The sequence below is a fragment of the Scophthalmus maximus genome, chromosome 22 (genome assembly GCF_022379125.1).
Source record: "Scophthalmus maximus strain ysfricsl-2021 chromosome 22, ASM2237912v1, whole genome shotgun sequence".
NCBI classification, from domain to species: Eukaryota; Metazoa; Chordata; class Actinopteri; order Pleuronectiformes; family Scophthalmidae; genus Scophthalmus; species Scophthalmus maximus.
This window is the reverse complement of record NC_061536.1, coordinates 8,519,559-8,543,176: the sequence shown is the minus strand read 5'-3', so window position 1 is coordinate 8,543,176 and position 23,618 is coordinate 8,519,559. Positions and strand designations below refer to the sequence as shown.

General features: G+C 42.1%; 1 protein-coding gene across 3 annotated transcripts in view; it reads right to left on the bottom strand.

Annotated features, from left to right (window-relative positions):
* Window positions 1–307: 307 nt before the first annotated feature.
* LOC118291925 (solute carrier family 45 member 4) overlaps window positions 308–23,618 on the bottom strand; it is a 43,979-nt gene continuing 20,668 nt past the window's right edge. For all 3 annotated transcript variants that reach the window (XM_035620475.2, XM_035620476.2, XM_035620477.2), the window contains 13 exons: window positions 12,709–12,897; window positions 9,870–10,049; window positions 9,554–9,744; window positions 9,268–9,454; window positions 8,227–8,688; window positions 7,861–8,132; window positions 7,539–7,700; window positions 7,195–7,294; window positions 6,945–7,025; window positions 6,735–6,865; window positions 6,419–6,487; window positions 6,155–6,309; window positions 308–5,952 (listed from right to left, as the gene is read on the bottom strand). In XM_035620475.2, coding sequence (XP_035476368.2) covers window positions 5,772–5,952; window positions 6,155–6,309; window positions 6,419–6,487; window positions 6,735–6,865; window positions 6,945–7,025; window positions 7,195–7,294; window positions 7,539–7,700; window positions 7,861–8,132; window positions 8,227–8,688; window positions 9,268–9,454; window positions 9,554–9,744; window positions 9,870–10,049; window positions 12,709–12,897 — 2,360 coding nt within the window. In that variant the 3' untranslated portion in view covers window positions 308–5,771. The remainder of the gene's footprint in view (window positions 5,953–6,154; window positions 6,310–6,418; window positions 6,488–6,734; window positions 6,866–6,944; window positions 7,026–7,194; window positions 7,295–7,538; window positions 7,701–7,860; window positions 8,133–8,226; window positions 8,689–9,267; window positions 9,455–9,553; window positions 9,745–9,869; window positions 10,050–12,708; window positions 12,898–23,618) is intronic.

Sequence of the window (23,618 nt, the reverse complement as noted above, 5' to 3'; positions counted from 1 at the left end):
TTTTCTCTGAGGTTGACTTTAGATTGAATGTATACTTTTGGGATGAAATAATATAAAAATAGTTTGTATTCTGAATGATATTTGATGTATTTCTGAATATATAGGTAAAATGATTTTTATAGTTTAATAAAACAACAATATTGAAAAAGGTTGTAATCACATGATTTAGGTTTCTTTGTAATTTGTTCTCCCAGTCTGAGTCTAGAGTTTGTTTTTTTCTGTCCTGTAAGGCCCTTCATTTTTTATTTTCCTCACGTTTTGAATTTTGATGGAAAAATGGTTAAATAATGAAATGAGACATTGTTGGTTAACTTCTGAACAGATTTAAGAGGTGAGTTCCATACAGTGTTCATCCAGAGTCCTACATATGAAGGCTCAAGCATATTTACAGAACACAAGATATATATATATATATAGATATATATATATTTATATACAGTCTTTATATAGAAAACAAAACTACTAACAAAAATAATCATCTTTTTCATAGCAGCAAAAAAGAAGAAACTAAAAGAGAAATATGTATATTTACATCTTTTTTTTCAGATTAACAAGGCATAATATATATATAGTACACTGCGCATACTTGCTTTCCCATTCTTTAAGTATTTTTCTTGATTTAATCTCTGTGAAGTTCAAAGTATATAGGCATCCGTCTCCTCCATCATTAACACAGTTTACTAGAGACAGAGCCACACACACACACACACACACACACACACACACACACACACACACACACACACACACACACACACACACACACACACACACACACACACACACACACACACACACACACACACACACACACACACACACACACACACACACACACACACACACACACACACACACACACAGTTCGACCAGGTTGGACTAAATGCATGGCCGCCACGCTGCTGCCACTGACATCTGCTGGCTGGGAATATGAAACAGTGTCACCACAATCGCCACATTTGTTCAGTGATCAGGATGGTGGCTGCCACTGAAAAAGTGCAAAGGTCAAACTATAGTGTGTGTGTGTGTGTGTGTGTGTGTGTGTGTGTGTGTGTGTGTGTGTGTGTGTGTGTGTGGCCCTGCCAGAAGTTTAAAGAACAGAAACATTTTAAAAAATAAAAAAAGACATTTTCTAGTGGAGTTAAAACCCCAGAACAGAGACGAACAGACTCGTAAGTAACCTCCGGTATTGCAGCCATTGATTCCAGAGTTAAGTGTAAACCAGGTGATCGCAGAGAACAGAGAACAAGAATCAAAGTACAAACACTGAGATGACATATCATAACACACCCTTGCTTCGACTGCTCACACTAACACGCACGCGCACACACACATTATTCCGTGCGCTTCTGTAACAGCAAATAAAATAGCTTTAATTTACTCTTTTTGGAAACTAAGTGAAAAGTGACCTTTATAGATAAGAAAACTAAAAAACAAAATAAATATCCACAGTTATTTTTGTCTTTCTTATACAACACGATTCAACTGTTTTCGTTTAGTTTTTAACTTATTATGTGCAAGTTCTGTGCAATGTCAGACCAACAACCCCCCCGGCGTCGTCTGAAATCAAAACAAAAATGATTTCGGCTGAAATCAACTCACATTCATTGACTTTTAAAAAAGAAAAAAATCTTTAAGTCACCAGATGGAATCAAAGGTAAAGAACTCAATCTCCCAGCAGGCCGAGCGAGAGGCCGTGCCGCCTGAACATTCCAGAGTCAACAGTTAGAAGGCTTGGGATTTTAAGAACAACCCACCCGCTCAAAAAAACGTCATAATAATAAAACAAAATCAATAACTTTCCACTGCATTGGAACAGAAGCACTCAAGTTGCCGTATTCACGGCTTGGAGTTTCCCCGCTTACACTTTTAACAAGGGAGCGTCAGGACGACACACGTCTCGCCAACACCTTCCGTCCGCGTGTGTTGTGTTGAAAAGCAACAAGACGAGTGCCGTCTGAAACTTTACTCATAAATGTGCAATAATGTAAAAAGGTCACATGCTTGTTTAGAGTGTACTGACCCACACCGAGCACAATGCTTCAGAGTACATGTCGGGCTTTTTCTTTTTTTTTAAAAAACACATTTAGGTTCAAAACAAAAAGAAAAACACAGACATCCAGACATGCATTAGAAAATACATCCCTGACCTAATAGGACAATAAAGAAAAGAGATTGAGTTTTTCTTTTTACAGAGTCATACTTTGGTGTTTCACGCATGCATTGTCGCTGTTGTCGCATGCAAAGCTCCCAAACCCAAGGTTTTTTCTTTTCTTCTAATCTTCATGTTTGTCCATAAAATGTGGACTTGTGTGTCCATTTTTTTTTTTTTTAAATACACGTTTTATTGCCCTATAGGTAACAGAAGCCGCGCGAAACCATGGCACCTGCACCTGCTCGTCTTTTGTCCCCGTCCCATCCCTGCTTGTATTTGTTGTTGTCCCAGAACCACAGCAAGAGCAGGGTCGACCCGGGAAGCAAAACTATTCCTTCTCTTCTCTACTCTGCTCTGGGACTGACTGAATGTACCTGAATTTATGGAAGGAATCTAATTTGTAAAAAAGAAATCAGGGTTAAACTCTGCAACAACACCCACCCGAGTGGAAAAAAAAAATACAATCATTAAATTCTATTCTGAAACCACCATTTTGCTTCTCCACTAAATTCTTTAATACACTCTCAATAAAATGTTCTCTCGTTAGTTAATGAACCCAACGGCAATTTACACTTCGATTCCAATCGATACCCAAACCCAAGGCAGGAAGATCACCTGGAACGAACAACCCTGCTCTGCCCGCACAAACCGCACACAGTCTCCACCCGGCTGATCGACAGAGGCCCACAATGCAACAAACATTCTGATTTGTCAGAAAACAAACACCTAACGCCCCTCTAGCATCAAGTTTACTTCCACACGCCCAGCATCGTTGGCTAGTGAAACATTCCAAAGATTAAGATTGTTTAACCTCAAGGGTCTACACTCAAGTACTGTTAAGAGATTATTGCATGTATCCCCTCTGCGTGTGACTAGCCCATCGGTCGCACCCCTGTGGACTGATGTCAGCGAGGTCAAAGTAAGGCTAAACTCAGCAGTTTTTTACTTCCTCATCCACCATCACATCGCTGCTACTTGCCCTCAATAAACAGCAGATGCAGCCATTTTACGGTTTCGGATTTAGGGAAGCAAACTGAAGCTGTTCGACTCCAGAAATTATGACTTCTTTTTTTAACCATAAAGAAAAGTTGTAGCTCTAAAAACTGGCTATTTTACTTAACTACATTATTACATTGACATGGACTCATTGGGACCATTGGCTTATTTTGAATCAGCCCAAAGGAAGGGGGAGCATTTCCAAATTCATGACAGTTTCAGCGCCAATTTTTCCGTTTATCATTTTGGGAACTACGCTTACAATCTCCACAGTAAATACGAAGCAGAAATCAGCAGCCTAATAGCTTAGCTTCGCATTGAGAGTGGAAGCAGGTTGGAAACAGCCAACCTGGCTCTGCCCGAAGGTAAGAACATCTGCCTACCAGCCAAAGCTATTGTCATTAATTAACGCGCAATTAGATTTAGATTCATTCAACATGCACCAAAACAAAACAGGTGTCAGTAGACGGACCTTGTTATCTTTGGACAGAGTTGCTGACTGTATTGCTTCATGTTCACCATAAAGACACGAGAGCGGTATTAATCGTCTCATCGAACTCTCAACAACAAAGCACTTTTTATGAAATTTCTCCAGCCTCTAATCCCTCGCTCTGTTGAAGTCCAGCTCACCGTGCAACACACAGAAGTAATTATGAGCTAATCGACCGTCTTCTGTGGAACCAACGCAGCTATAGCAGGACCACAATCCTCCATCGAGGCCCAAGCAAACAAGCCTAATGTTGTTTTTATTATCTCTCTCTTACGTCACATGGGCCCCAGAAACCTGATGATCAAGATTTTTCTTCTTTCAAATCAAATAAAAAATAAAAAACACCCAACAGGATCCATTCTAATATGCGCGTGTCCCATTCCGGACACCGGTCATTACTGGTACAGTCACTGGATCCACTGGAACAGAAGCGTGTCAGGAAACTCCGTCCTGCTGGCCACCTGAGACGAGCAAATCCAACGCCCCAAACGTCTCCGAGAGGATGCTTTTCTAGCGAAACGCTGCGACTCTCGTCAACGATGGCTCAGCTAATGTGCAGTTAGTGACAAACATTGTGTTAACAGCATTTTCTAAATTAAAAAAAAGAAAAGGAAGCAAATAAAAGGAGAGAAAGTACAACTCTGCTGTTTGGTTTGTCTCCTCTAACATGCAGCATGTAGGTTAGCCTGATCATCCATAATAAACAGAAGCATCATCGTCATCATCATTGATCATCTGTTGATCATGAAAACAGTATTTTGGATTGTAATGCCCTGTATGCTGCACATATTGCATCTTTGCTCTGTCCTTCCTGGAATTTCCCTCCGTAAACATCTGCACTGTTTTATTGTACGCTCATCAGCGGAGCCTCTCAAATATCGTCATCTTTGCTTTCCTGGAGTGAAAGCTGAATTAAAGATTGTAGCACTACTTCAATCAACTTGGGGGATCGGGAGCCCCGGCTTCGGGCTCTTGGTTTCATAAATGCCACTTCCAGAAGTCTCTTAAAGTCTTAAAGCTACCGTCGCCGAGCGCTGTGGAGGTCCTGCGAAGCCAAGTGTGTTTATTTTGGTGAACAAAGTCAGACTCCTGTCGATGAAGTGTCCACACCACGAGGCAAGTATTCGATCAATTCCACAGCGAGGAAGAACAATTTTTTTTAAATGTTTGCAGCTTTGAAGACTAATGTTCAGGTGTTCATCCGTTTCAGATGAAGAGGTGCTTGTGTGTTTGTGTGTGTAGGAGAGTTAGTGTTTATGTGAATCCCCTGAAGTTTCCTTTTCCAGGCGGCTGCTCAGTAGCACCTCCTAGAGGCCCTGAGAGACAGAGAAAACCTCTTCTTAAAGCAACATTATGCAACTATGTTTTTACATTAAAATAACAGCGTCAAAATCATTTTGATGGTTCACCGACTTGTAATAAAGAGAACGGTGCCTCTCTCATTTTCACTCACTGCATCCCGAACGCCTCGCGTCGCACTATGTAACTTTGATGAGTGGGTGCAAGTGCCTGACTGAACGACGGTCAGCGACTTCAAGAATTCCAACCACGAGTTTGGCATTAATCACGATGGCAGCACTTACGGTTTGGGAAGCTTGGAATCATGAGGAGTAAACCCCATTCAGCGAGTGGGCCTATGCAGTTGCAGTCGGAGAATGATGGGCCTTGTTTGCTGTACGTGACTAAACTCAGACTCGGGGGCCCGACAGATTTAGCGACGAGCGGCAGAGGCCACTGTTGCTCGGCTAACGTTACATAGTGTTGCTCTAAGACCACGACCGGTGGATTAGTCACTTCTGGGTGACGTGAGGGTTAAGTGGAAGGAATTTGAGAACAGCTGAAGAGACAGCGCTGGGACCAGAACGATTATTTTTTGTAAGGGAAGTCGGTCTGGTCTGACACTGGTCCCACGCCAGATTGAGTTGTTTTCTGCAGCAAATCAAGACACTCCGAAAAAGCAAGAGCAAACGCTGAAAGTTCACCGGCCGCCCTCCTCTCTCCTCCTCATGTCTGTAAACTCCAGTGCAGCGGGGACGGTGCGTCATCCATACGTCTCTTCCAACAGCATTGAGGATAAAAGTGAATTCAGTTGTGTCCGCAGCAAAATATCTGTCAACTTAGATAGCGATTTCACAGGGCAGATTCATTTTCTGTGTGACAGGAAGAGGTGGTGGTCGTGGCCTTGCCCTCCTTGTTGAGTTTCAGGAAGCTTGGTTTCTCGATCACCACGGCTACAGCCGCTTCGCTGCTCTTGGGATTTTCCAGCGTCGTCAAGGCCCGTTTCTCCGAAGCTTTGGCTGATTCCCCGTCCCTGGCGATCACAATTAAATCCACAACTGAATCTCAGGGTTAAAGGGACAGCTCAACATTTTGAGAAATATATTTATTGACTTTTCTTGCTTAGGTGAACAATTGTCTCACTTGACTCTTAACAAGAAAGCGAATAAGCTTATTTCTTAATGTTTTGGAAAATCACAGCGAACGACATTTGTAAGAGCAGGTGGTTTTCTCACCCGTGATTCGGCGATGGGTAAATGACCAAAAAGCATGCAGTGAAGAATCCAAGGAGGGAGCCCCCAGAGGCCATCAGGGGAATAACACGGACGCTGCCCACAGCTTCCACCACTGCACCCAGACCTGAGGCCACCAAGATCTGACTGATGTACACCTGCAAAGTCACATTAGGATTATATAACGACACAGACTTTTTTAGCGCGGAGTAATATAGGACAGACTGTGGGAGACAATGTGTGTAGATAGACAATGTCAACACACACCTGGCACGATAAGATTGCACAGTCAATGCCAAAGCCTCTCCGGGAGTTACCAGGACTGTGTTCGATGTACTGCAGGAGGCAGAGAAAGAATCAGTCAGTGAATGTCACCTAAAGCTACGCATTAAAAAAATACTTCTTGATATTCAGTATTACAGAACGGTCCAACAGGAACATTTCATTTCTCTCAGGCGTATCTTATCCCAAAGTCACAGTAGTTTACCAGCTTAGTTGGTATGGCAATTAATTATTGAATCTTGAATTAAAAAGGTAACAATGAAACAAGCAAATTGCGAAAAGAACAGGTTGACGTCTGTACCTCTTTCATTTCATGATACTGTCCCAGCAGTGCATATGGACAGTACGAGATACTCATGGAGATGATGCCCATGCTACTGATCATCACCATGGAGACATACACATTAGGGAAGATGGCCATGATAGCAGTTCCTATGGAGAGAAAAAAAAGTTACTGATTAGCTGCTCACATTTATTTTGTTCTGATCTATCACAGAGCTGAGGTTTGTACCTATGGAGAATCCAAGCGTGCCCAGGATGTAGATGACCTTAATGCTCAGGTCAAAGTTGTCGAGGTACTTCTGAAGGAGAGCTAGAAAAGAAGGATTCGTTGATTGTTTAGTCCAGAGTGTAATGTCCAGATGTGTTCTTCTCCGAGTACAGCTTATAAAGAGCCACAGAGGCAGTTTCTTGAAGACGGTTTCGTGTAATAATGTGCCCAACGGCCATAAGATGAACCATGTGTGTTTGTTTGTTGTTACCTGAGCAAGTAGCAGCAGTCATGGCATATATAACCAGTCCCCAACAACCCATCTGTACTCCTTTGTGATAATTCTCCAGCAAAGTAGAGTTAGTAGGAGCCTGAGAGAGAGAGAGACAAAGAGAGACAAAGAGAGACAAAGAGGTTTTGATTAATTTGATTATCATGCTCATAAATTTAACACCATTTTCCTTCCATCTAAATACTGAGAGATTATGAGGTTAAACATTATGACATTGTGTGTGCAGAGTGATGTCATATAGTCAATCATATAATGATTTGTTTTCTGAAATGTCATCACTTTGTAAATATTGGTGTTCACTATGTCATGTATAACGCTCGTACGGTGGGATCTCCATGGTAGATGACTTGTCCCATGAAGTCGGTGAAGAAGACGGCCTCAGCGATGATGGAGAACCAGGTGAGCAGGTGACAGGCGCACAGTCGCAGCAGCTCCGGAGGCATCTTCAGCATGGAGAGCCACAGCAGCCGCACAGTGGTCTCGACCTGTAGAGAGTAGGAGAGGAGAATTATGACAACATCACACAATAAACTACAGAAAAACATAGACTAGAAGATAAGAACACTTCATCAGAATTAGCAGCAGTGTCCTTGCTATTGCCCCGGTCTATTATTTGACTTGTAAATTCGTCCTTCAGCTCCTCACCTCGCCCTCTTCGCTCTCTGTATCTCCGCTGGAAGAGTTGGTGTTTCCACTTCGGTGCCTGTTCCTCTGTCTGCTCCTCCTCCGATGTCTGGCCTCCACTTCGTATAGGTCGTTCATGCTGCGGGACGACTTGATGAGAAAAGCGGCGTTGGCCCGGCGGTAGCGGTAACGGTGGCTCCCCACTCGGCCGTAGTAAGAGAAGGTGCAGGACGGCTGGCGGTAGAAGGTGTGACGGTAGCGTGTCTGCTTCGTTGGAGCTCCTGTGCTGGCAGCTGGAATAAGAGACAGATTACAAAGGTGAATTCTTCGTCACTGGTTTAAAAACCATACGTTCAATAATTATCAATTTTATTTGTAGATACTAACCTTTGACCATTCCAGCACGATGGGCTTGACCTTTAGAGCTCAGGCTGTTAATGTTATTTCCATCCGCGTTAGTTACACCGGCTAACAGCCGCCCGTTCAGTGTCCGCTGCTCATTGAGCTGGTTGTTGAGCAGCGCCTCCTGTCCGTCATCGTTCTCCATTTCTTGTAAGAAAGCCGAGAGGCGGGAAATCCTTGGGGTGAGAGTGTTTGTTTGGTGGTTGTTGTTCTGGGAGCGGAGCAGGTCCTGGCTTCCTGTGCTGCTGCTGCGTCTGATGTTGGCGAACCTGGGAGGGGGAGTGCTGTGATTGGTGTTGAAGAAGGAGGAAGCCGTAGGTGGCGAGCCATGATAGGGCGAGAGGCGGTCAGCGAAGATGGACGGCTCGATGTGGCACAAGAACAATGCTTCGTGGTCCAGGTGGTCAAGAGTGCAGTCCGCCATGGCGAGAACACTGTCACTTTTACCTGAGGACAGACAAGGAGAAGGCTCAGTTTTATTACGTCGTATGAGTCTATAGCTGTTTTCACACATGCACAGAAGTCCAGACATTTTCCTGATCTTTCCTGCCGACCCCCAAGCAAAATTTACGTGAAATGACAGAAAATCTCAGGAATTATTCTACCCAGACACCAGCCCCCGCCTGAATGTTCTAGACATTTTTCCTGCTCTTGTAAATGCGTCTGACTTGGACAATCTTCTGCTGGGTTCAAGTAATTTCTCTGGACATTTTCCTGTCTGAAAACAACCTTTTTGAGACATGATTGAGAACCGCAAATCTGCAGTACATTATCTGTAGTGACACTAATATTATCCCTTTTTTTAAAGAACCGAAGGAATCAATATTGCTTGATTAGGAAATTGTTTGATTAAATTTGACCTCCAAGGATCCACTTGTAGTGGCAAATGTGATAAGAGCTGCTTGAAATAACAAGGAACGAAGCCTTCGAAACACAGGGGCTGATATTCCCATCCCATGGCTGATATTTCCTTACCAAATATCTTTGGAGTTGAGGAGGATATTATTCAATGTGAATTAGACTTACTTCTAACAAGCTCCACCTCTAGAAAGTCCATGTCCGTATCTCCCCGCTCTGACTGGTCATCTTCATAGGGGTCGTAGAGGTCATAGCTGTCCATCGTTTCATCCTCTCCAATCATTTCCAACTTGGGAGCAAGAAGTCCAGTCCTGCCATTGGCCGCTAGTTGTTGGTTGGTGGGATCTGGACTCTCCTGGTGAGAAAACAGTGAGAGGAGCGTGTTTTGTGACGTGAGAGGGTCTTATTTTGTTTTTTGTAACTAACGTGGAATTTTACAGTACATGGCGTTTACCTGGTCCAGCCTGTCATGTTGGGGAGAGTATTGCTGCTCCTCGATGCTGAAGAGATGTAACACCACGGAGAAAGAGAAGAGGATGGCGGCAAAGACGAACAGGATCTGCTCTTGAGACTTGAAGACTACTCCGAGGAAGGTGTGTGTCCAGTCTAAACCTCCGAGAGCGTAGCCGACTGCACCGCCAAGACCTGCACTCAAACACATCACACAAACAGGTTCAGCAGCAGATGGAGACACGAGCAGCAAAGCTGCCCGTTCTTATATTTTTATCGAATGTGTTTGTCAAATTTGTTTAAGTGAATTCCGCTGTTACCTGCTGACGCAGCGTGGATGTTGAGCGCCATGTCTTGTTCCTCTGTGTCCGCCACGTCTAGTAAATACGCTCGGATTGGTCCCTCTGTGGCGTCCGCACTAAAGTCCAACACCACGACTCCCAGCACGGTGAGAACAATGCCGATCGGTTGTCTTCCCAGCTCGTCACCTAGGGACAGACCTGGAGGAGACAGAAAATATGTGGAAATTAGTGGAGGCTGTATCAAACAAAAGCTGTGTTCAGATATGAACTTTGGAAAATGTCCACAACTGTTACTAGGGGGCTGGTGGGAAAAGTTCTGGAAATTATCAGCAACATTTGCGGACATTTGCGTTGTCACATACAGCCTCTCTGGAAAAACTATCTGAAGAAGTTTAAAGAAAAATATCAATATCATGATATCATAATATCAAAATAATAAAACTCAGAATAACAGGGGGGTTCAGTGATTGGCAAAGAAAATAGAGCAGATAGATGTGACAGATTTTATTATAAGATAATTTTTTATAGTATATGTTTTCATTGCTTATGTTACAACAGATGAATTAGATGATAAACATATTAATGTGAAGTGTGTTTGACTTTAAAAAAGGCCCATAAATATCAAAATAAAATGAATAATAGTTGTCTTGTAGTGATGATGTAACTCTGATCAGAGCTTCACACATGATCAATACCCAACGTGAGTTACAACGGCCGCGCCACACAAACACACGCGGGTCACTGGACATTTTCTAAGTGGCTTTTCGTGATGTGTGTGACCTTGTTTGTGTCTTTGCATTTGTGACGGAGTCTCCCCCTCCAGCTGCTCTGTGTCTGTGAGCCTGTGAGTGAGATGATGGATGAATGTATGGGAACGGGACGGCTTTAATAACCTGTATATAAATGTGTGTGTGTGTGTGTGTGTTTGAGAGAGCGAGACAGGGAGAGATTGTGTGATGTAGCATGACTCCCCAAAGTCAAACCTGTTAACATTTTGGCGACAAAAACATTCATAGAAGACAAAGTGTGTGTGTGTGTGTGTGTGTGTGTGTGTGTGTGTGTGTGTGTGTGTGTGTGTGTGTGTGTGTGTGTGTGTGCGCGCGCGTGTGGGACAATGGAGTCCCACTACTCACTAGCAAGGCAGACAGACAGGAAGTGAATTGTGATTGGTGGAAAGGGGGAAGCAAACAGGAAGCATTTCCCTGTGAACTGCCTGCTCCCGTGTTCCCATGTCAACACACAAACACACACATGCACACACATACAGGTTACTACAGTTTTCCCATGTCTCCCTGTGTCGTTCACACACATTCACATATACACACAACCACGGAACGTACACTTTCCCTCTTTTATTCTCTGATTTCTCTCATATGGTCACGGGTCGCGGGTCACGCGCACGCACACAAACACACACACAGACTCCTTGGTGCCCTAAAACAACCTGAGTGCCAACATCTGGGCAGAAGAAAGAGTTATAACACAACAGAATTGAATAGAACTACTGTAAATAGATTCTGCTGAAAGAAAAGAAAGAAAACAGTTCACACAGGTTTTGTTCTTGTTATTTATAACTTAAAAAATAAAAAATTAATTCACTTCCCAGTCTTTGATTTGAGCATGTAACATCTAATGTTGACAACAACTCCTAATCAGCAGAGATGAATGGTATTTTTTAGCTGAGGATTCCACAATTCCACTTCAATAACCAATTAGGCCTGCATCTAATAATTATTTCCACTATACAATAATCTTAAACTTAAAGCTGGTTTGGGACTCATCTCTTCTCTATCATCTATGTTGAATCACAAAGTGTTTAGTCCTTTAAACCCACCAGGATGTTGGATATAATCTTATTTTGTGTGAACAAAATAAATGCACAGCATTCATACAGAGCGTCTATATATAGCAAAATATATCAATCATCCATTCACACACTGAGACCAGGGGGATTTGGAGTTTGGTGTTTTGCCAAGAGCACGTCTTGCAGACTGGAGGACACAGGGATCAAACCATCAATCTGTTGATTATAATGGACAACCCGCTCTACCTCCTGAGATCGAGCCACCCACAGCAACAATAAAAGTGGCGAAAAACAATCAAGAGAAGGTTCAAATGTGGGCCGAAGCAGAGAGACACGATATTTGATGGTTTAACTTCAGAGCTTTTTTTAACAATAGTAGTTCAGAGCTTTCTCTCTCTCTCTCTCTCTCCTCGGACTGACAACTTGGTCTCATTGATCCAACACCACAGGTAATTTGTCAGAGAGAGAGAGAGAGAGAGTGTGCGTGCGTGCGTGCGTACAGGAAGGCTGTGATGATTTTAAGTTAAAAAAAAGCTCCCGGTGGTAACATCACTCATCTTAAACACGTCCGTTTGTCACCATCCAATTAAACCTCACATCCCTGTCTTATTTTTAAGTGTGTGTGCACATACATGTGTGTAAAGCGACAATATATGGCTCATGACATCACAACCGGAACTACGCTGACATAGTTAGCAGGAGATCAATATCTGTTGTGGTTCGATTGACAGCTGATCAATTTGTTTGATTGGATTGGATGAATGTGACCTTGTGGTGACATTTGAGTGACGTAAAAAGCAGAGGGCTTGACTAAGGATAACATGACTACGAATTGGCATCGTGTCAAAATATATCACAGCAAAGTGAGCGACAATTAACAGGCAGAAGAATCAAAAAAATTGAAGGGAATTTCTATTCAACAACATTAAAAAGCAAAAGCGTTAAAACATTGAAGATTGTCTTCAAGTTGGAGTGACTGCCAAGTGAAAAGTGGCAAATTAAAAAACCCACACTTTAAGACCTTCATTCAAGTTCACACTGGCACACACTCACCTATCAGCGATCCATTCAGAAACAGAGCCACTCCCAACAGCGTGCCTATACAGAGAGCCAGGATGAAGGGTCTCCTCCTGCCCCATCGCAGGGTGCAGCGGTCGCTGGCCGAGCCGATCAGAGGGGTGAACATGAGGCCGAGAACTGGACTGAGGAACCATGTCAGGCTGTAGTACTGCTCTGGAAGACCTGGGGCCACACAGACAGAGAACCGACCAGAGTTACAGACATACGTGTAGACAGTGACGAGTGAAGAGATAATTAGAATCGAGCTATTTTCATGATTTTCCGAGAGATATGTCAAAAATAAACAGCTGAGATTTGATGTTTTTTTCTGTCATCCATTAGGGGGCACAAGTAACATCCTTACTGTAGGAGCAAGAGTCAACGTTTTTATCCAATTACTTTGGATACAAATTAATATTTCTCATATTGGACTCACCTAACCTTAAACACAAAGATGGGGAGGGGTATTCATTTGATCTACTCACCATGAAAAGGGCACTGAAATTATTTTACTTTATTCTGCGACACAGACAAAAGATAAATGTGACGATGATGTTTTATAGGATAAGATACTTTATCAAATCACTTTCAGAATCACTGCGTCAAAGAGCATTAATCGCCAGACATACAAGATCCTTATACTTTATCATAAAAACTGCCTGGTTAACTGAATTAAATTTGGTGTGACATGCAAACCCATTTATATTTTCACTATCATCAAAGTTCAGTTAATAATACTGCAATCTTATAATACTAATTAGCACAAACTGTAGATTATAATATGATAAATCAACAATATTTTTAACCAAATTATACACATGTGCAAACTGTTACTGCAGGTGAAGTATACAGCAACATTAATTGGCCACTGTGTTTGTGTTGTCGCCTCGGTTACTTAAGAGTCGACCTGCGGCGGACTCTTTCAACACCTTCTGTTCAAACCGGCAAGTGTGCAACGCAAGGATTTAGCCGGGTTCTATTGAGCATGTGAGTGTGTATGTTCACCTTGGATTATCACACAAAGGGCGGCAACATCGACTCATGTACAGGTTAGTGCAGAGTAAAATAAGCAGGGGAGTGGAGACTCAGTGAACAGGTTTCTCAGGCTTTTGTGAGACACAATCAGACACAATCCTGTTATGATTATGATTCCATAAAGGGATGAAACGCACATCTTTGTGTTGCTTCTGTTGAAAAGTACAACTGGCACGTAAATAAACTTCATCAGACTCAAGAACCTGAAAGCAAGCCAGCTCACTGATTTGATGCTGGCTGATACGTAGCTGAGGGCCAAAAAACCCTTTCGCCTCATTCTTATTTCCTTAACTTGAGCATTTAAAATTTCAAAAGAATATCCAATTTATGTGTCCTTGAAACATATCTAATTATTTTTCTTGACCTTAACACGGCTGCGAACCAGTTGAGGATTGCAAACACACCCTGCATGACAGGGTCTCAGATTAGGTCAATGGAAATAACTACAGGAATAACTAAACACACACACATGCACAGTATAATAACACAAGAATGGAAACACACACTGTACAGGACACATGCTTTCAATACCTCTAAATAAAAACGGACAACATTATGCACGCCCATCATTCGCGAGTCTTAATGAACTCATAAGACCTGATAAAAGTGTCTGTCAGGACATTGGGGCACGCGATTTTAATACACAATCATACACATGTACATTTGCAGTAAATTAGACATTAAATCACATCATTAAGTCAGACTACGCTGCTGCTGAGACACAGAACCATGGTTTCACTGAACTGGTAGGGGGGAGGAAGAGGAGGAGGAGGAGGCGAGTCCCGAGGAGGCAGACTTTGCCTCTGCTAAGTGAAGTCAGCTGAATCTCTCATAATTAAATCAGAACTTTATCATCGTCCCACTGTCAAACTGTCACTTAATGCGGCTCACTGAAAAGACGTCGATTGCCATTTGTCTGCCACACAATCCTCCCCATAAAGAGGCAGCGATGGGAAATGAGACAGACATTAAAAGGTCTACTTATGGAGTCTGTCTCCATAAGTAGGCTCCGTGAGGTTAATGTGCTTCTCAGCATGAGATTATCATTTCGTCAAACAGCACCTGAGACCCCACACGTGTAAAAGATCTCCAAAGTGTCTAAAACACTTCCTGGCATAAAGAAAAACATCCTCCATGATATACGTTTTCAGGTGTGTTAGTTTGGACGGGGTTTAAAACTGATCCACATTTGAGCCAATCACCACATTCGGAGGTGGTCTGAGCCACAAGTGGCCAAATACTTGTGAATGCAAATGTTTTCTGAGCCACATTTGATGCTGATGAAGCTAAACATGTAGAGGTTTGTGGGGGCAGTATTTTTGTTGTTGTTGTTGTTTTCGCAATATGCAGCTGTCATGTGAAAACAAAGCTTCTGCAATCGTGTCACATGTTCCTCTGACAACATGACTTCTAGTAATTATTATCATTGAATTGTGCCAAGTTAAAATATACTAAGTCCCAGTTTAAGCTCTTTGTTTTCCCATCTGTCTAATCTGTCTCTCTTCTTGAATGCAACTCTGATGAGCAACAAAACTTTACACCTTTTCCAAGTATTTCCAACTTCATGTAGGCATAAAAATTTGCAACACAAGAGAGAAAAGTAGGTCGGAGAATCAATCAAAATCATTGTGTGCTTTTGTTTTGAATTCTTGAACTCAACTGGTGGCGTTGCAAATGAATGGTATGCACCAGTACACAATGAGGATATCTAAGCTTTGTGGGTTATTTTACAACATGCCTTTGTCTGATTGACCCTTAACTGAACAAAAAAAAAGGTCAGCAGGGACATATTTCTGCAGAAGCATGACACTGAGATGAAGTGGAGTGTTTTTGGACTTATAAGTGTTTTTGTTTGAGTGCAAAGTAAAAGCCTTCACGCAAAACCAAAGGATTGTGACGCCTTTCACTGTGACGTAGCTGCAGGCTGCGGCGCGTTAGTAAAGTTTCGGCCAAAGTTAGAAACTTGTCCTATTAACATTTCGGGAAATTCTTAACCTCATTTTTGTCAGCAGACCCGATTAAAACACAGGTGGTTTTAATAGACTATAAATCTCCCAAACACATCATCAGAATAATCAACACCCCCACCCTTCACCAACAGAACAAACGCAATAGTAAAGCTGCTTACACACATGCACTGCAGCCCCAACCTTATCTAGACATTAACCGGAGGAGCTGTAGGTGAGAGGAAAAATGTCACAATCTACTGGACCAGAACATTAAACTGAGTTTACACTGCCAGAGCTCCCCAGTACAAAGTTTGTTTCAATTCAACAACTCTTTCAACAAGAATTCATCAGTGCAACTCCGTCCTTGTCCTTTTGGTCCAGTTTTTTTTTTTTTTTTTGGTCATACAGTTTGTAATTTGGCTTAATGACAACATGGTGACACATGCTTTCATCATTGTGATTGGATGTAACATGTATCTGCAGTCTAATTTGTATTCCTTGGTGTGAAAATCTGATATACTGTATTTGTGTCATCATATGAATTAATACTTTGCTTCAAGCAACTGTAGTTCTCTTAGTTCATAGTTTGGCTATGCACTTACTGTAAGTCTCTTTTCAGAGTGGTACTGTCGCCCTTTGGCGACTTCCATTGTTACCAATTAACCGTGTGTATTAGTATGTTTTCTGTTATTCTGTTCCTACCCTCTCTTTAAACTTGACAAGCCATGATCCTGTTGACCTCTATCTTTCTCATCAGATGGCCATAAATGGGGCTTGACCCTCCGTCGCCATGGTGACCAGGTCTTGGGAACCCCGTCTCCACAGAGACTCCATCACCTTTGCTTCCTGGCTCCTAATATGGCTGTGTCATTCACAGTAGGCTTCCTGTTGTGGGGTTTGTGCAGACTAAGGAAATCTTTGTTTCTCTCCATTTGTCTCACATTTATTTTTTCTCCCCCCCCCCCCCCCCTTTCAGTCTTTGCTTTCTGACTCAAACATACGCACGCACGCACGCACGCAAGCGCACACACACACACCTATGTACAAAACAGGACAGAGTAAACAGAGCACACACACACAGACACAAAAAGAGTGACAAAGCGGCAGATTGGAATCTGTCTGTCTGTAGGTTTGTCAACATCAAAACAGGAAAACAGTTTCTAGTAAACAGTTCCCCCCCTCACACACACACACGCACGATACAGAAAAACACAGTCAGCACCTAGTGAATAAAGACGTGTCTATGTTCCCACACACACACACACACACAGTCATACAAACTCACCTACCCAAAAAACACACACACACAGCTGAGTTCCCACACTACTGTATGCAAACACATACACAGAGAACAATACTGAGAGAATCGAGACGCAGGAAGTATTTTAGAAAGAGAGAAATGTGAAATGAATGCAGCAGGAGACATGGAGCCAGAAAACAGAGAGAGCGAGGGAGTGTGAGAAAGGATTAAGATCAAAGAAATCCCAAAAACGGGAGGGTAGAGAGAGAGAGAGAGCGGTCAGAGAAGGATGAGGAAATGTGGAGGACGGGATGGAGAGAGCCGGCAGGACGGAGAGACCGACAGAAAAAGTACATATTCGGGCTGTGAGGAGGCAGACAGCGTTTTTGATTAATCGTGGGAAAGAAAAATCTTCCATCTGCTCCATCTATCATCAAAGCACTAATTTATACTGTGCACACGTCTTACACACACACACACACACACACACACACACACACACACACACACACACACACACACACACACACACACACACACACACACACACACACACACACACACACACACACACACACACACACACACACACACACACACACACACACACACACACACACACACACACGTATGGACTCATTGACGTACCGAGCACCATACCCTTACACTAACCATCACAACTGAATGCCTAACCCTTACACAAATTTAAGATTAACCATGATCCAACTCCAGCTACAGCTAGTATAGTTAAGCACACGCACTCACGCATGCACACAAATACATACACAAACACACACACACAAAAAATGAGTTCAATGTGTGACCATTGAGAGCACAGACTGCCCATTCATCACAACTTCTGCAGATTTCGTGTGCTCCTCCACATCGTCTCTGCACATAGAAATACAAAGACAGTAAAATCTTTCATCGTCAGTGTGATTATTTTGAATCGGGGATTAGAAATAGCTCTATGTATTAGTGGGGGGAGCTTTTACCAAAAATACGAGTGAATGAAAAAAGAATCTCAATGTAAAAACAAGAAAACACTTGGCAATTGTTTCCATAATACTTCAATGGAAGAAAACCTTGTAGAATCATATGATGCAGAATTTATTGTTCAACTGGAAGGGGCGTTAGCCCCCCCTACCTTAACTAATCATTGAGCTTCTATATACATGCAGTTTAATTTTTATTTTTATATCTGATTTTAAACAAATGACACCCACTGTTTCCCTCTTCAAAGAGACGTTTGAGATCAGTTGATATGAATACTATGAATCCTCCCATCTAAGCTGCATATTTTCACAACAGTCCTCTCGTTGTTACCAGAGGGAACCTGAACAAGGATTTCTGTATGTCGGCTTTTGCTCTTGTATGGTTTGTTTTGAAATTGTTTCCCACAGCTACATGAAATTTGGAAAGAGAAAAACATTTGAAAAGTTGTAGAAAGTGGCCTCTGTATTCTGCTGTTCTGTAAATGATTTAGCCTCTGAAATCACGTAAAAAACAAGAAATTTGTGTATGTGTTTTACTGTTGGGAACACGATGCATTTCACTTAAATGCGTTGGCACGGGGATCACTTAACAGGAGAACAAAGAATTTCTGCCCAATAAACTAAACTCATCATGTCTACATCTTTCCATCCCTCTCTCCACCTTCTCCTCTTCCTCTCTTACACATTCAACTGAAAGCAGGCGTTTCCTCCACGAGCAACATAAATCTCCTTCCAGTTCTCATAAACTTGGAGATGAAATCAAACAATCTGACCTTTTCCTTGAACCCCCCAACAACTAATATCAGCTTCCTTCTCTCCTCTCTTTCTCCCTCTTTCCCCATCCCTCCCATTCCCATTTTACCATAAACACAAAACAATCCTTTCATATCCTGCACTGGCGTGAGAAAACCAAAAGAAAAATGACAAGCGTCCTCGAGAAGAGCCAGAGACACAGTGTGAAAGTGAGAGCAGGGCAGAGGTCGTGAAGGGAGAAAGTGGGCAGGAAGGAAGGAGGGTGAGAATGAAAGACAGACCATGAGGAAAGGAAAGGAGGAAGCAGGTGTTTTTGAATAAAAAACACAAATCAACTGAGTCAGGTGAATTAGTCAGAAGAGAGGGGAAAAGAAGAAGAAAAAAGAGAAATGTAGTTTGTGACAGATGGTCTTTGAGGCTAGATTTAAAATATTAACATCAATATTTCGTTATTGATAAGAATCTGGCTGTAGGTTTGTTGCCAACACTGAGGACTGTAGAGTTGTTTTTACACACAAACACACACACACACACACACACACTAGCTTTTCTATTGTGCATTACACAAAAGGGATGATGTATGCAAACATGTGGCTGTTGCACCACTGGAAAGAAATCAATACCTCAGGCTATTGCTTCTATTGCTTCTGATGCTGTAACGAGTTTGTTTACATCAGCAATATTTGTAGAGTAAACAAATGCCTGCTTTAAAAAATTTTTTTTAATTATTTCTTCAATTATTTAGGAGAGGCTATTGGTAATTGATGACAAATCGAAATCAAATCTGCAAAGCTTTTCTTTTTTATGTATTATTAACAAAGCACAGATACTGTTGTCCCAGAGGATTATAGGAAATGAAGTAGCTAAAGACTGAAGTCAAGTTAAGCCTTTTGCCCTATAATGTTTGTTTGATGTCAAAGGAAACCTTGTTTAAGTAATTTTGTGACAGATAAATCATAATTAATAAATTATTAGTTGCACCTTCAGGAGGATTTCAATCAACTTATCTGATTATGTGATTCATTGCAATAAATGTGGAGACAGCATCTTTTTCCAAACCGACACAGAAAATCCTGCCAACATTTGTGAATCCCCGGTGACACCATACGCCGCTGAGAAAAATTGAAAATTGAAAATTAAAAAACAGTAGCAGCTTGTGCTACATGGTAACTGCAACCTCAGGGAACATTTCTGCTCACACTGATAATAAAGTGTGAGAAGAAAAGGACAGAGACAGACAGAGGGCGAGAAGGGAGTGAGTCATAGTCACTTCACAGCTGCAAGAGTTGCTGTGAACATCAATCAAAGAACAGTCGGGCACATACCGTCTCCGTACTCGGGCACATTCTGGCAAATAGAGACACAAAGATATGCAAGCTGCCACAGCCAAGGTTATCATTAACAAAGTGCCTACTTGAGTGAAATACTGAGTGATGTGCAGCTGATGACCTCAGATTCATTTAAATATATATATATATATGTATATATGTATAAATGGAAATTACCGCACTGAATAAGAACTGTGTCCATCCACAATGCCCATGTTCAATATACACACATGCTGCAGAGCCAGGGCATACACATGCGCACACAAGGAAAAAAAATCTCTTTTACATTGAGTGGAAACTGGATTTAGAGTCATCCATTCAGCTAACAGGACGTGCAACATCCACTAAAGTGGGTCTGTCCACCAAGCATTCAAGCACTCTATGTAAAAAGTGTCATAAAAATTGCATGAAGTCTGCATGTATGTGCACACGCACGCACGCACGCACGCACGCACGCAGATGCCTCTAGTCAGCAGAGTTACATAACACCACTGCAGTAAAGTGACCTCCTACTGGGAGGGAGAGAAAGAGGAAACTAGACTGATACTGAGAAAGAAGTTTCAAGTGTAAAATCAGGCAAATGCTTTTTTTTTTAAGTATTAATGGTGCACTGCTTTAATGCCTCGACCATCTGCTATTTACATTCCTATATAACCATATGTGACTGACAGGGTGGAGGCGGGACTGACACTGTGACTGACCTATCACACACAGGAAGCTCACACCAGCATAACTCCCTGCCCTTTCCCTATCAAAGAAGTGAATCAATAAAGCCAATCAGCAGTGATCAGTCCCTCATCCCATGTAACCAGTAGGTCAGCTAAAATTAGAAGGATTCAATGTCAATTCAAAATGTGAGGACGAATTACATATATGCTTGGTAATTCACAAGTTGAAGAGTCAGACTGTTTCCCTGACTTTATGGTAAAAAATAAAATAACAATTCAACTTCCGTTCATCTAACCTCTCTGCAACTGGATGAGGATTTTCCATGAAAACTAGTTGGTTACACCACATGTTATATAATACTAATGGGGGGATTTTCTTTTTTTACACATCTTAAATCTACAAAATATATCATCTCCTTAAACTACATGTAATTGAAACGTATGGTTTCAAAGATGCCTTGAGGCATAAGAGAATGAATATATGAGGCTGAAAACTGACTGGGGGTAATAACAGACACAACCTCATAACATATGTATGTTGTTAGCCCAGAACCAACTTACTGTCAATATTTTTTTCTGGAAGAAGGTTTGAATTTAGCCAGGCAGACACACAGTATTGTCTGCTAAAAGTAATAAGATGAAAACTGACCGGGCTTTACACAGTTTGTTTCTATTTCACATACTGTCGAGATCAACAGAAGTCGGTGAGCGACAGCAGATGTTTTTATATTAAACACACACACAAACACACGCATTCAAAATATCCCAGAGGCTAGTCATTACTGGCGCGTGTGTGTGTGTGTGCATGTGCGTCTGTGCTTGTGTCCTGCTTTTTATAGATTTCGTTTCGATTTCGTTTTATAGATTTTCTAGTTACCTCAACTATCGTTATTTTAGAATAAAATTAATAGATGTGGAAAAATAAATATGTTTTATCTTCTTTTCTTGTTTTTATAAACACTCATAATTTCACTTATTTTTAATTAACTGATTTTTAAGTGCACGCTATGTTTTTGCCTATAATTTCAATTTCATTTATGCGTTTCAGTGCTTTGACCCTGTGTTCCTGTTTCTGGGCTGCACAACCGATGCGCCCATCGGGGGCAAATAAAGCAAATGATTGCCTAAACTTTTGATTTGACAAAACAATAACAGGACATAATCGTGAAAATAATTGTTAGTTGTCGCCTTTGTTTAAAGAATTTGCTTCCGCTGATGTTTCTTTGTCCCTCGTCATCACCTGAGACCGCTGGTGGCAGTTTGTTTTTGATGACTTCTCCTCCCTGGAGGGTGGGGGAGGGGAGCAATGTGCTGACAAACAAATACACACACACATTCATACACACACACGCACACAGTTCTGCATTCTTCACATATCTCATACTAATAGCCTCCAAATACCTTGCTGATCTCCCGTTGCATGGAAAAATATGCACGCCCAGGTCAGTGCACATAGCATGGCTTTGTCTTAAAGAATTAAGTATTTGCTGACTCCGGGAAAATCCCGCACACCAACAGAAACACATGTATGTAACCTGTACCACAGTACAGATTATGGTAGAATGACCCCACACATGGAACGCAGACCACATTTTGGGAACCGCTGACCACCGGACATAGCGTCTTTGTGTTGCTGTTTGTTTTGTCTTTTACTGCAACATTTATGCACCCATAACCTCACCCTGCAACGCTGGTAATGTTAGCAAACAACCCTGTCTAAAACCCTTTGCATGTCTCTGTGTGTGCACAATGATAACATTAATAAGCAATTACATAAAGCGTTAAAAATAGGAAGGCTTTAAATAAGTGAGTGACAAGTCTGCAGACACTCGGACGGAAGGGCAAAAAGATAACGGAGGACTGAAGATTGTGGATAAAGGGCCTCATAGACTGGCAATTCCCACTGTCAGTGGCGCCTTTTTCTCTTTCCCACATCTGTTGATTCATAAACATCCATTTCTTCTACCTGTCTCAGCCACGCAATCGTTACAAAACACATTGCGTCGTTCCACCTGCTCTGTCCTCTATCTAGTCCGTTCCCGTGAATGACTGGGTCAGATTATGGTGATTAGTCGCCGTGTGAGATCAAGCCAGTCATTTATATAACCCTGTATTACGCCGTCTGCAAGGTCGTCTGCCAGATTAGACCAGCCAGCGTGATGGGATCACTCAGTGGATTAGGTTACCTGGCATGCGCTACCAAAAACAACGCAAGATCACCCTGGTTTGTTGCGCAATGAAGAGCATAGCCTCTGAAGCATGAGACAATGAAACAAAAACATTTCGCTGACATACAGTCATTTCTTACTTTTGAGCTTAGCGTGCTAACCATTTCACAAATGATAAGGTAAGCCATTGTCAAAAACAAATTACAGACAAATCTTTCAGCTTGACTCGCTCATGCATTAGTCACAAGAAAGGCCGTTTGTTTCGACCTGTGAAATGGTTTTTGAATCAACACGTTCCATTGCGGTGTGCAAACATTAATTCCACGTGGTGTTTCAAAAGGAGTGGGACGTTGAGCCGAGGAAATCAAATGAAATAAAGACACTAATACAGTGAGTCGAGCCTTCAAGCGACAGAACCCGCATGTACAGAGGAGCATTTCCTGTTGGATTGCAGTAATCTCCTTTAGTAAAGCCAAGAAGGCCTCCAAAGTCGGATAACAATGTTACAGAACTGCTAGCCCTGGACTGTTTTGGGTACCACGTTGGTGGAAGAGCTGCTACTTCCGCATGTCTAGTCCGTCATAACAGACTATACCTAAAATGACTAGTGTGGTTTCGAAGTGAACAATCAACTGAGAAACATCCGAGAAATCTCGTCACTAAACACATTTTTAGAGAAACTCCATTGTCCCCGCTGTCAGTCTGGGGCGGTTGCACCTTCAGTGGCCAATGAAGAAGCAGGGTTTTGTCAAGTTTGCTCACAGATTT